This window comes from Oncorhynchus mykiss, chromosome 12, assembly GCF_057628025.1.
Source record: "Oncorhynchus mykiss isolate SJ-2025 chromosome 12, ASM5762802v1, whole genome shotgun sequence".
In the NCBI taxonomy this organism is placed as follows: domain Eukaryota; kingdom Metazoa; phylum Chordata; class Actinopteri; order Salmoniformes; family Salmonidae; genus Oncorhynchus; species Oncorhynchus mykiss.
Window position 1 is genome coordinate 3717118 of NC_143033.1, and position 15369 is coordinate 3732486.

A 15369-nucleotide genomic window follows, 5' to 3' on the forward strand; every position below is an offset into this window, starting at 1 on the left:
TCTACCGCTTCTCTACTATACCACTATTTACCACTACTCTACCACTACTCTACTCTACCACCACTCTACCTCAACTCTACAACTACTAAACCACTACTCTACTCTACCGCTACTCTACTATACCACTATTTACCACTACTCTACTCTACCACCACTCTACCTCAACTCTGTAACTACTAAACCACTACTCTACTCTACCGCTACTCTACTATACCACTATTTACCACTACTCTACTCTACCACCACTCTACCTCAACTCTAAAACTACTATACCAGTAGTCTACTCTAACACTACTCTAACACTACTCTACCACTACTCTACAGCTACTATACCGGTACTCTACCACTACTACTCTACTCTACCACTACTCAATCACTACTCTAAAACGGCTCTACCACTACTCTACCTCCACAATACCTCTACTCTACCACAACAATACCACTATTCTACTCTACCTCTACGCTACAACCACAAAACCACTACTCTACCACAACAATACCACTATTCTACTCTACCTCTACTCTGCCACTACTCTACTTTATCATTACTCCAACACCATTCTACTCTACTCTACCACTGCTCTACGCTACCACTACTCGACCACTACTCTACCAGTATTCTGTAACTACACTACTCTACCACTATTCTACCACTACTCTACTCTACCACTACTCAACCACTAATCTACCACTATTCTACTCTACCACTACTCGACCACTACTCTACCAGTATTCTGTCACTACACTACCACTATTCTACCACTACTCTACTCTACCACTAGTCTACCTCTCCTCTACCACTATTCTACCACTACTCTACCACTACTATACAACTACTCTACCACGACTATAAAACTACACCACAACGAATATACCACCACTCTACCAATACTCTGCTCTGCCACAATTCTACTCTACCACTTCTCTACCACTACTCTACCACTACTATACAACTAATTCACATCTAAAATACCACCACTCTACCAGTACTCTACTCTACCACAACTCTACTCTAACACTACTCTACAACTACTATACCTCTACTCTACCACCACAATACCTCTACTCTACCACGACTCTACCACTACTGTACAACTAATCCACATCTAAAATACCACCACTCTACCAGTACTCTGCTCTACCACAATTCTACTCTACCACTACTGTACAACTAATCCACATCTAAAATACCACCACTCTACCAGTACTCTGCTCTACCACTTCTCTACCACTACTCTACCACTACTATACAACTAATTCACCTCTAAAATACCACCACTCTACCAGTACTCTACTCTACCACTACTATACCATTACTCTAACACTACTCTACTGTACCACCACTGTACCACTACTCTATACTCTACCACCACTCTACCTTAACTCTACAACCACTATACCACTACTCTACTCTAACACTACTCTACAACTACTATACCTCTACTCTACCACCACAATACCTCTACTCTACCACTAGTCTACCTCTCCTCTACCACTATTCTACCACTACTCTACCACTACTATACAACTACCCTACCACGACTCTACCACTAATATAAAACTACTCCACAACGAACATACCACCACTCTACCAGTACTCTGCTCTACCACAATTCTACTCTACCACTTCTCTACCACTACTCTACCACTACTATACAACTAATTCACATCTAAAATACCACCACTCTACCAGTACTCTACTCTACCACAACTCTACTCTAACACTACTCTACAACTACTATACCTCTACTCTACCACCACAATACCTCTACTCTACCACTACAATACCTCTACTCTACCACTACTCTACCACTACAATACCTCTACTCTACCACTACTCTACCACTACTCTACCACTACAATACCTCTACTCTATCACTACTCTACCACTACTCTACAACTACTCTAACACTACTCTACCTCTCCTCTAACACTACTTTTCAACTACTCTATAAAAAATAAGAATTTGTTCTTAAGTAACTGACTTGCCTAGTTAAATAAAAGTTAAATAAAATAAAAACATCTACTCTACACTACCACTACTATACCTCTTCACTAATCTACCACTACAATACCACTACTTGACTCTACCACTACTCTACAACCACAATATCACTACTATACCATTACTCTACCACTACTCTACTGTACCACTACTGTACCACTACTCTATATTCTACCACTACTCTACCTTAACTCTACAACCACTATACCACTACTCTACTCTACCTCTACTGTACCACTACAATACCACTACTCTACTCTAACACTACTCTACCTCTACTCTACAACTACAATACCTCTTCTCTACCACTACAATACCACTACTCTACTCTACCTCTACTGTACCACTACAATACCACTACTCTACTCTACCTCTACTGTACCACTACAATACCTCTACTCTACCACTACAATACGACTACTCTACTCTACCTCTTCTCTACCACTACAATACCACTACTCTACTCTACCTCTACTCTACAACTACAATACCTCTACTCTACCACTACAATACCACTACTCTACTCTACCTCTACTCTACAACTACAATACCTCTACTCTACAACTACAATACCTCTACTCTACCACTACAATACCACTACTCTACTCTACCTCTTCTCTACCACTACAATACCTCTACTCTACAACTACAATACCTCTACTCTACCACTACAATACCACTACTCTACTCTACCTCTTCTCTACCACTACAATACCTCTACTCTACAACTACAATACCTCTACTCTACCACTACAATACCACTACTCTACTATACCTCTTCTCTACCACTACAATACCTCTACTCTACAACTACAATACCTCTACTCTACCACTACAATACCACTACTCTACTATACCTCTACTGTACCACTACTCTACCACTACTCTACTATACCTCTACTGTACCACTACTCTACCACTACTCTACTATACCTCTACTGTACCACTACAATACCACTACTCTACTATACCTCTACTCTACAACTACAATACCTCTACTCTACCACTACAATACCTCTACTCTACCACTACTCTACCACTACAATACCACTACTTGACTCTACCACTACTCTACTATACCTCTACTGTACCACTACTCTACCACTACTCTACTATACCTCTACTGTACCACTACAATACCACTACTCTACTCTACCTCTACTCTACAACTACAATACCTCTACTCTACCACTACAATACCACTACTCTACTCTACCTCTACTCTACAACTACTATACCTCTACTCTACCACCACAATACCTCTACTCTACTCTACCACTGTTCTACCACTACTCTACCCTACTACTACTCTACCATTACTCTACCCTACTACTACCCTACTCTACCACTAGTCTACCACTACTCTTACACTACTCTACTACTACTATACCAATAATCTACTCTACCACTACTCTATACTCTACCACCACTCTACCACTTCTCTTACACTACTCTACCACTACAATACCACTACTCTACCACTACTCTATCACTACAATACCTCTACCACTACAATACCACTACTCTATCACTACTCTACCTCTCCTCTACCACTACTATACCACTACTCTACCCTACTACTACTCTACACTACCACTACTCTACTCTACTCTACCACTACTCTAACACCACTCTACTCTACCACTACTCTACTCTTCCACTATTCTACCACTACTCTAACACTACTCTCACACACACTGCAAATAAGGTCCCACACACTGCAATTAACATCAAGCACTTCAACTAACATCACACACACTTCAACTAACATCACACACACTGTAAGTAATGTCACACACACTGTAGTTAACGTCACACACACTGTAGTTAACTTCACACACATTGCAAATAAGGTCACACACACCGCAACTACCGTCACACACACACCGCAACTACCATCACACACACTTCAACTACCGACACACACACACCGCAACTACCGTCACACACACACCGCAACTACCATCACACACACTTCAACTACCGTCACACACACACCGCAACTACCATCACACACACTTCAACTACCGTCACACACACACCGCAACTACCATCACACACACTTCAACTACCGACACACACACACCGCAACTACCGTCACACACACACATCAACTACCGTCACACACACTTCAACTACCATCACACACACTCTTCAACTACCGTCACACACACTTCAACTACCGTCACACACACACCGCAACTACCGTCACACACACTTCAACTACCATCACACACACACTTCAACTACCGTCACACACACACTTCAACTACCGTCACACACACACTTCAACTACAGTCACACACACACCTCAACTACCATCACACACACACTTCAACTACAGTCACACACACACCTCAACTACCATCACACACACACTTCAACTACCGTCAACACACACTTCAACTACCGTCAACACACACTTCAACTACAGTCACACACACACCTCAACTACCATCACACACACACTTCAACTACCGTCACACACACTTCAACTACCGTCACACACACACTTCAACTACCGTCACACACACACTTCAACTACCATCACACACACACTTCAACTACCGTCACACACACACTTCAACTACCGTCACACACACACTTCAACTACCGTCACACACACACTTCAACAACCGTCACACACACACTTCAACTACAGTCACACACACCGCAACTACCGTCACACACACACATCAACTACCGTCACACACACTTCAACTACCGTCACACACACATCACAACTACCGTCACACACACACCGCAACTACCGTCACACACACACATCAACTACCGTCACACACACACTTCAACTACCGTCACACACACACACACTTCAACTACCATCACACACACTCTTCAACTACCGTCACACACACTTCAACTACCGTCACACACACTTCAACTACCGTCACACACACTTCAACTACCGTCACACACACACATCAACTACCGTCACACACACACCTCAACTACCGTCACACACACCGCAACTACCGTCACACACACACCTCAACTACCGTCACACACACACCACAACTACCGTCACACACACACCTCAACTACCGTCACACACACTTCAACTACCGTCACACACACACTTCAACTACCGTCACACACACACCGCAACTACCGTCACACACACCGCAACTACCGTCACACACACCTCAACTACCGTCACACACACACTTCAACTACCGTCACACACACACTTCAACTACCGTCACACACACACTTCAACTACCGTCACACACACACTTCAACTACCGTCACACACACCGCAACTACCGTCACACACACCACAACTACCGTCACACACACACGTCAACTACCGTCACACACACCGCAGCTACCGTCTCACACATACACCTCAACTACCGTCACACACACACCACAACTACCGTCACACACACACCTCAACTACCGTCACACACACCTCAACTACCGTCACACACACCGCAACTACCGTCACACACACCGCAACTAACTTCACACACACACGTCAACTACCGTCACACACACCGCAACTACCGTCACACACACACCTCAACTACCGTCACACACACACCACAACTACCGTCACACACACACCTCAACTACCGTCACACACACCTCAACTACCGTCACACACACCTCAACTACCGTCACACACACCGCAACTACCGTCACACACACCGCAACTACCGTCACACACACCTCAACTACCGTCACACACACACTTCAACTACCGTCACACACACACCACAACTACCGTCACACACACACTTCAACTACCGTCTCACACTTCAACGTGGACAACTGATTTAATTTAGTATTCAGGTAATGTAGTTATTTTTTTTCACCCATCTTTAAACCTAAATTCACGATGAATCCACCTTAGTTGACAATCAACCAAATGTAAATCAAAACTAGACGTTGAACTGACGTCTGTGCCCATTGGAACACGCTGAGACCTGTGTAAGCCACATGGCTAGTGCCTAGGTCTATGTTTGACATGTACGCTAGTGTACCGCTAACCGCCACAGTCAAGGATCAATACGCAGGGCACACCTGACTTGACAACAGATTGTGGTGGTGCCGTCTACAACAGATTGTGGTGGTGCTGTCTACAACAGATTGTGGTGGTGCTGTCAACAACAGATTGTGGTGGTGCTGTCAACAACAGATTGTGGTGGTGCTGTCTTCAACAGATTATGGTGGTGCTGTCTTCAACAGATTGTGGTGGTGCTGTCAACAACACATTGTGGTGGTGCTGTCAACAACAGATTGTGGTGGTGCTGTCAACAACAGATTGTGGTGGTGCTGTCTTCAACAGATGATATACCTTTGGGACGTCCATCTTGTTTTTAACTCAATTGACAACATAATGAAAATAGCTTATTTGACTAAACCCTCCACATGCATTTTGTGTGTGGGGATGATATCCTAATTGGGCCTAATATCCCAGTTAGACCCACCCAGAGCAGGTAAAGCACAGTGATGTGTCCAAATGTGTCTCTAGGGTGCCCCCAACATCCTCAGTTTGGTACTGCAGGAGGTCCCTTGAATTACACATTCAATCAAACCCACGCTGCAGAACAAAATAACATTGTTCTTGCACCATAACAACAAAAAAAGAAACGCATTTAAAGTACTGTGATCCAAATTCAAAAAAGGGCACTCGCACATCCAAGCTATCTTGGTGCCATGGTAACAGAGAGATATCATTTAGCTGAAAAGAGAAACCTGCACGCTGCCCTTGCTTGTATCACTGTTGTTTTATTGAAGCTTCACGTATCGACCTCGTAAAGCTTCCAAGAGGCCAATAGTGATACTAGCAAGAACAGTGTTTTGGTTTCTCTTTTCATCATAAACAGCAGAGATACTAGCAAGAACAGTGTGCTGGTTTCTCTTTTCATAAGAAACAACAGTGATACCAGCAGAGGCAGTGTGTTGGTTTCTCTTTTCATCAGAAACATCAGTGATAGTAGCAAGAGTAGTGTGCTGGTTTCTCTTTTCATCTAAGTACTGTGATCAGGTAATGAGCGATAGGGAGATTCTTCCAAAGTGTGTTTTTGATTAAATCTGACCATATCAAAGTTTATTTGTCAAATGCACAGGACACAGCGTAGTGTACACAATATAACTGACTATGTATTTGCACACGTCATAGGCAGCAGGTGTGTCTGTGTAAAACAATGCTTCAGTGGTGGGATGACAAACACCTTATAGACCAACATGGTGGAGAACATGGAGAGGATAGGAGTCACGGCAACAGATCAAGCTGCTCCTGGAACACACCATGGCTACATCCCAAATGGCAAATAGGGTACCCCCTGAGTATTCCCAGGGGCTACAGTAAATGGTTGGAGTATTCCCAGGGGCTACAGTAAATGGTTAGAGTATTCCCAGGGGTTACAGTAAATGGTTGGAGTATTCCTGCTACAGTAAGTGGTTGGAGTATTCCTGCTACAGTAAACTGTATTACTGTATTCGAACCAGTGACCTTTCGGTTACTGGCCCAATACTCAAACCGCTAGGCTACCTTTCGCCCCTGCCCAATGATGATGGTGATATTGTTGATGAGGAGGAGGATGATGATGGTAATATTGTTGATGAGGAGGATGATGACGATGGTGATATTCTTGATGAGGAGGATGATGATGATGATGATATTGTTGACGAGGAGGAGGATGATGATGATGATATTGTTGACGAGGAGGAGGATGATGATGGTGATATTGTTGACGAGGAGGAGAAGGATGATGGTGATATTGTTGATGAGGAGGATGATGATGATGGTGATATTATTGACGAGGAGGACGATGGTGATATTGTTGACGAGGAGGAGGATGATGATGGTGATACTGTTGACGAGTAGGAGGAGGATGATGGTGATTTGATGAGGAGGAGGATGATGATGGTGATATTGTTGATGAGGAGGAGGATGATGATATTGTTGACGAGGAGGAGGATGATGATGGTGATATTGTTGATGAGGAGGAGGATGATGATATTGTTGACGAGGAGGATGATGGTGATACTGTTGACGAGGAGGAGGAGGATGATGGTAATTTGTTGATGAGGAGGAGGATGATGATGGTGATATTGTTGATGAGGAGGAGGCTGATGATGGTGATATTGTTGACGAGGAGGAAGATGATGATATTGTTGATGAGGAGGAGGATGATGATGGTGATATTGTTGACAAGGAGGAGGATGATGATGGTGATATTAATGACGAGGAGGAGGATGATGATGGTGATATTGTTGACGAGGAGGAGGATGATGATGGTGATATTGTTGATGAGGAGGAGGATGATGATGGTGATATTGTTGACGAGGAGGAGGAGGATGAGGATGATTTGTTGATGAGGAGGAGGATGATGATGGTGATATTGTTGATGAGGAGGAGGATGATGATGGTGATATTGTTGACGAGGAGGAGGATGATGATGGTGATATTGTTGATGAGGAGGATGATGGTGATACTGTTGACGAGGAGGAGGATGATGATATTGTTGATGAGGAGGATGATGGTGATACTGTTGACGAGGAGGAGGAGGATGATGGTGATTTGTTGATGAGGAGGAGGATGATGATGGTGATATTGTTGATGAGGAGGAGGCTGATGATGGTGATATTGTTGACGAGGAGGAGGATGATGATGGTGATATTAATGACGAGGAGGAGGATGATGATATTGTTGACGAGGAGGAGGATGATGATGGTGATATTAATGACGAGGAGGAGGATGATGATGGTGATATTGTTGACGAGGAGGAGGATGGTGATGGTGATATTGTTGATGAGGAGGAGGATGATGATGGTGATAGTGTTGATGAGGAGGATGATGATGATGTTGATATTGTTGATGAGGAGGATGATGGTGATGGTGATATTGTTGATGAGGAGGAGGATGATGATGGTGATAGTGTTGATGAGGAGGATGATGATGATGTTGATATTGTTGACGAGGAGGAGGATGATGATGATGTTGATATTGTTGACAAGGAGGAGGAGGATGATGATATTGTTGATGAGGAGGAGGATGGTGATATTGTTGACGAGGAGGAGGATGATGATGGTGATATTGTTGACGAGGAGGATGATGATGATATTGTTGACGAGGAGGAGGATGATGATGGTGATATTGTTGACGACGAGGATGATGATGATGATATTGTTGACGAGGAGGAGGATGATGATGGTGATATTGTTGACGAGGAGGATGATGGTGATATTGTTGACGAGGAGGAGGATGATGATGTTGATATTGTTGACAAGGAGGAGGATGATGGTGATATTGTTGACGAGGAGGAGGATGATGATGGTGATATTAATGACGAGGAGGAGGATGATGATGGTGATATTGTTGACGAGGAGGAGGATGGTGATATTGTTGACAAGGAGGAGGAGGATGGTGATATTGTTGACGAGGAGGAGGATGATGATGGTGATATTGTTGACGAGGAGGAGGATGGTGATGGTGATATTGTTGATGAGGAGGAGGATGATGATGGTGATATTGTTGATGAGGAGGATGATGATGATGTTGATATTGTTGATGAGGAGGATGATGATGATGTTGATATTGTTGACGAGAAGGAGGATGATGATGATGTTGATATTGTTGACAAGGAGGAGGAGGATGATGATATTGTTGATGAGGAGGAGGATGGTGATATTGTTGACGAGGAGGAGGATGATGATGGTGATATTGTTGACGAGGAGGATGATGGTGATATTGTTGACGAGGAGGAGGATGATGATGGTGATATTGTTGACGACGAGGAGGAGGATGATGGTGATATTGTTGATGAGGAGGAGGAGGAAGATGATATTGTTGATGAGGAGGAGGAAGATGATATAAATAAAGATGATCTGACCAATGTGATGGTGCTCTTTCTCTAGGTAAAGGACAGACTCCTCAAGTAACCATGACTACAGGAATCAGGATTGTGTCTAAACCAGCCATCACTGCCATGGTGAGTCAATATCTATCCATCGACCAATCATCCCCGTCTATCTATCTATCTATCTATCTATCTATCTATCTATCTATCTATCCATCCATCCATCCATCTATCCATCTATCTATCTATCTATCCATCCATCCATCTATCTATCCATCTATCTATCCATCTATCCATCCCCTTCATCAGTGCCATGGTGAGTCACTATCTATCCATCCATCCATCCACCAATCCATCCCCTTCTTTCTATCTATCTATCTATCCCAGACAGTGTTGTGGTCTATCTATCTATCTATCTGGGGAAAGGGGGATACCTAGTCAGTTGCACAACTGGATGTATTGAACTGAAATATGTCTTCCGTATTTAACCAAACCCCTCTGAACCAGAGGTGAGAGGGGCTGCCGTAGTCGGCATCCACGTCGTCAGAGCCCGGGGAGCAGTGGCATCCACGTCGTCAGAGCCCGAGGAGCAGTTTGTGTTGGGAGTTAATTAACCGCCTTGCTCCAGGGGAGAACAACATATTTTTACACCTTGTCCGCTCAGGAATTTGAACCAGCGACCTTTTGGTTACTGGCCCAAAGCTCTTAACAGCTAGGCCACCTGCTGCCCCAAAAATGTGACATTCTGTAAGGGGATCATTTACTTCACTATACACACTGACATCCACAGACATAATACATTATATCGGTGTCATGACGTTGTCCTGGGGGAAGGTTTATGACAGTCATATCCCCCCCCCCCCTTTTTCCTCTCTCTACCCTACTGATGTGACATTTGAAAACCCCTTGGCTAACATAGAGATTCTGGGAACATCAGAAGGTGGGAGGAAATGAACTATATTCTGGTAATCTGACCAATTGAACATATGCGGTGGTACTTAATGAATATGATGTCAGTTCAGTTGTCATCTGAGACATTCTCATCAATGATAAGATGAAATAAACTCTACAGTGGAAAGTCTGCACATTGTAGTTATCGGAGTCACATGGAATTGTTGTTCAATTTAAATGTTTGAATATAAAATTATTGGTGAAAAGATTAAATGTAATTTTAGCTTCCAAATGAGAGATTTGGATTTTCATAAGGTTAGGGCCCTGCTCAATCAGTGGCCCGCCCCTGTGAAGAGACATGGGTTATAAAACTTTTCAAACACGCCCTCCTCTCCCTTCCTATATAAAGCCTTCACAACAATATAACCTCCTGTTCCAAGTACATGAGGTCTGCAGCCTCTGCGTTAAAAGGACTAACATGTCAACTACAGAATGAAGCCAACCTCAGCGTGAGCTTTGGTTGCGAATGGTATGAACTTTGAACTCTTATTCACTACAGAAGTGATACCTCCTAGCCGTTGAGTTAGCAACAGCAGCTGCAAACTTGGGCTTGGAAAGAACAGACAGAGTGTCCCGTCTACCACACAACGACGTTACTACAACGTATTCAATTTACCACCAGAGACATTCTTCAAAGGACAAAGGACTTGGTTGGGCAACACGGCCTTCCATCTACCACCAACCTACCAGGGTTCGTGCAGATAACCAAGAATTTACAACTTTCAGATGAGACTGAATTAAGGCGATGATTAATATTGACTGCTATTGATGTAAAATATTACTAGGTCTTTAAGAGTTTATTCGGAAGATAACAGCTCTATAAATATTATTTTGTGGTGCCCCGACTCTCTAGTTACATTTACATGATTAGCTCAATCAGGGAATATTAATTACAGAGAAAGGATATTATAGATTTCATATCACTTAATCCGGCACAGCCAAAGACACGAGACCAAGTTATCGTTCACTATATTCACTGACAGCAAAAGGGGAAAAGTATTCTGTGATTCTGATAACAGTTAGTAGAATTTAACAAACGAAGGATCCAATTCAGGAAATGTGTATTTCTTGTCAGAATGCTGGTACCGCCGCTTTGATATCAAAAACTCTTTCCAGCTGTATGTAACACAACGCTCTGGGGTAATAATGTATGTAATAACACACACAACGTCCTGGGATAATGATGTATGTAATAACACACAACGCTCTGGGATAATAATGTATGTAATAACACACAACGCTCTGGGGTAATGATGTATGTAATAACACACAACGCTCTGGGATAATAATGTATGTAATAACACACAACGCTCTGGGATAATAATGTATGTAATAACACACAACGCTCTGGGGTAATGATGTATGTAATAACACACACAACGTCCTGGGATAATGATGTATGTAATAACACACAACGCTCTGGGATAATAATGTATGTAATAACACACAACGCTCTGGGATAATAATGTATGTAATAACACACAACGCTCTGGGATAATAATGTATGTAATAACACACAACGCTCTGGGATAATGATGTATGTAATAACACACAACGCTCTGGGATAATAATGTATGTAATAACACACAACGCTCTGGGATAATAATGTATGTAATAACACACAACGCTCTGGGGTAATGATGTATGTAATAACACACACAACGTCCTGGGATAATAATGTATGTAATAACACACAACGCTCTGGGGTAATGATGTATGTAATAACACACACAACGTCCTGGGATAATAATGTATGTAATAACACACAACGCTCTGGGATAATGATGTATGTAATAACACACACAACGCTCTGGGATAATGATGTATGTAATAACACACACAACGCTCTGGGGTAATGATGTATGTAATAACACACAACGCTCTGGGATAATAATGTATGTTAAGGAACAGTTTAGGGACAGATTAAAGACCCGGATTAAAGATTAAAGACTTTGCCTCTACCTCCCTCCTCCCCCTGCCTCTACCTCCCTCCTCCTCCCCTGCCTCTACCTCCCTCCTCCTCCCCTGCCTCTACCTCCCTCCTCCTCCCCTGCCTCTACCTCCCTCCTCCCCCTGCCTCTACCTCCCTCCTCCTCCCCTGCCTCTACCTCCCTCCTCCTCCCCTGCCTCTACCTCACTCCTCCCCCTGCCTCTACCTCCCTCCTCCTCCCCTGCTGCTACCTCCCTCCTCCCCCTGCCTCTACCTCACTCCTCCTCCCCTGCATCTACCTCCCTCCTCCCCCTGCCTCTATCTCACTCCTCCCCCTGCCTCTACCTCCCTCCTCCCCTGCCTCTACCTCTCTCCTCCTCCCCTGCCTCTACCTCCCTCCTCCTCCCCTGCCTCTACCTCCCTCCTCCTCCCCTGCCTCTACCTCCCTCCTCCTCCCCTGCCTCTACCTCCCTCCTCCTCCCCTGCCTCTACCTCCCTCCTCCTCCCCTGCCTCTTCCTCAGTCCTCCTCCCCTTCCTCTACCTCCCTCCTCCTCCCCTGCCTCTACCCCACTCCTCCCCCTGCCTTTACCTCCCTTCTCCCCCTTTCTCTACCTCCCTCCTCCTCCCCTGCATCTACCTCCCTCCTCCCCCTGCCTCTATCTCACTCCTCCCCCTGCCTCTACCTCCCTCCTCCCCTGCCTCTACCTCACTCCTCCCCCTGCCTCTACCTCCCTCCTCCCCCTGCATCTACCTCCCTCCTCCTCCCCTGCATCTACCTCCCTCCTCCTCCCCTGCCTCTACCTCCCTCCTCCTCCCCTGCCTCTACCTCCCTCCTCCTCCCCTGCCTCTACCTCACTCCTCCTCCCCTGCCTCTACCTCCCTCCTCGTCCCCTGCCTCTACCTCCCTCCTCCTCCCCTGCCTCTACCTCCCTCTTCCTCCCCTGCCTCTACCTCCCTCTTCCTCCCCTGCCTCTACCTCCCTCCTCCTCCCCTGCCTCTACCTCCCTCCTCTCCCTGCATCTACCTCCCTCCTCCCCTGCCTCTACCTCACTCCTCCTCCCCTGCCTCTACCTCCCTCCTCCCCCTGCCTCTACCTCCCTCCTCCCCCCTGCCTCTACCTCCCTCCTCCCCCCTGCCTCTACCTCCCTCCTCCTCCCCTGCCTCTACCTCCCTCCTCCCCCCTGCCTCTACCTCCCTCCTCCCCCCTGCCTCTACCTCCCTCCTCCCCCCTGCCTCTACCTCCCTCCTCCCCCCTGCCTCTACCTCACTCCTCCTCTTCCTGCATCTACCTCCCTCCTCCCCTGCCTCTACCTCACTCCTCCTCCCCTGCCTCTACCTCCCTCCTCCCCTGCCTCTACCTCACTCCTCCTCCCCTGCCTCTACCTCCCTCCTCCCCTGCCTCTACCTCCCTCCTCCCCCTGCCTCTACCTCCCTCCTCCCCCTGCCTCTACCTCCCTCCTCCCCCTGCCTCTACCTCCCTCCTCCCCTGCCTCTACCTCCCTCCTCCCCCTGCCTCTACCTCCCTCCTCCCCCCTGCCTCTACCTCCCTCCTCCCCCTGCCTCTACCTCCCTCCTCCCCCCTGCCTCTACCTCCCTCCTCCCCCCTGCCTCTACCTCCCTCCTGGAAAGAAGACAACTTGGCAGATGCAACATATTTATCATATTTAGCAACGACAGTTCTTTGAGGGCTCAAACAAACAAAAAAAAGTGGTTGGTTTGCGATTTCGTTCATACTGGTGAACCGGCGTTTGAGTTGTGCTGTTGCAAAATCAACATTCCCTTGTCTCTGGTATATCTTGGCATGCATCATTCAAGACTACGTTTAAATTGTGTGCAGTGCAATGGACATCTAATGCACATTGTCTCAGGAAAGACTGTCCGGGATGTCAATACCAGGCCTACAGGCCGTGGTGAAAACATTTACACAACAAAATAGCAAGGGCTCTCTATGGTCAGGGTGTGACCCCCCCCCCGGACCGTTGACCGTCACTGGAGGTTCTGGACCGTTGACCATCACTGGAGGTTCCGAACCGTTGACCGTCACTGGAGGTTCCAGACCGTTGACCATCACTGGAGGTTCCAGACCGTTGACCGTCACTGGAGGTTCCAGACCTTTGACCGTCACTGGAGGTTCCGAACCGTTGACCATCACTGGAGGTTCCAGACCGTTGGCCATCACTGGAGGTTCCAGACCGTTGACCGTCACTGGAGGTTCCAAACCGTTGACCGTCACTGGAGGTTCTGGGCTGTAGACCATTACTGGAGGTTCCAGACCGTTGACCGTCACTGGAGGTTCCAGACCGTTGACCATCACTGGAGGTTCCAGACCGTTGACCGTCACTGGAGATTCCAGACCGTTGACCGTCACTGGAGGCTCCGAACCTTTGACCGTCACTGGAGGTTCTGGGCTGTAGACCGTCACTGGAGGTTCTGGGCTGTAGACCGTCACTGGAGGCCCCGAACCGTTGACCGTCACTGGAGGCTCCGAACCTTTGACCGTCACTGGAGGTTCTGGGCTGTAGACCGTCACTGGAGGTTCTGGGCTGTAGACCGTCACTGGAGGCTCCGAACCGTTGACCGTCACTGGAGGTTCTGGGCTGTACACACGCACTGGTGGACGAGTGCTGGGAGCCGGCACAGGTGGCAC

The 15369-nt window shown here is 46.1% G+C and overlaps 1 protein-coding gene across 2 annotated transcripts in view; it reads left to right on the top strand.

Moving 5' to 3' along the window:
• LOC110536864 (A-kinase anchor protein 2) overlaps positions 1–15369 on the top strand; it is a 231595-nt gene that overhangs the window by 141389 nt on the left and 74837 nt on the right. For both annotated transcript variants that reach the window (XM_090191545.1, XM_090191546.1), the window contains one exon: positions 9899–9972. In XM_090191545.1, coding sequence (XP_090047671.1) covers positions 9899–9972 — 74 coding nt within the window. The remainder of the gene's footprint in view (positions 1–9898; positions 9973–15369) is intronic.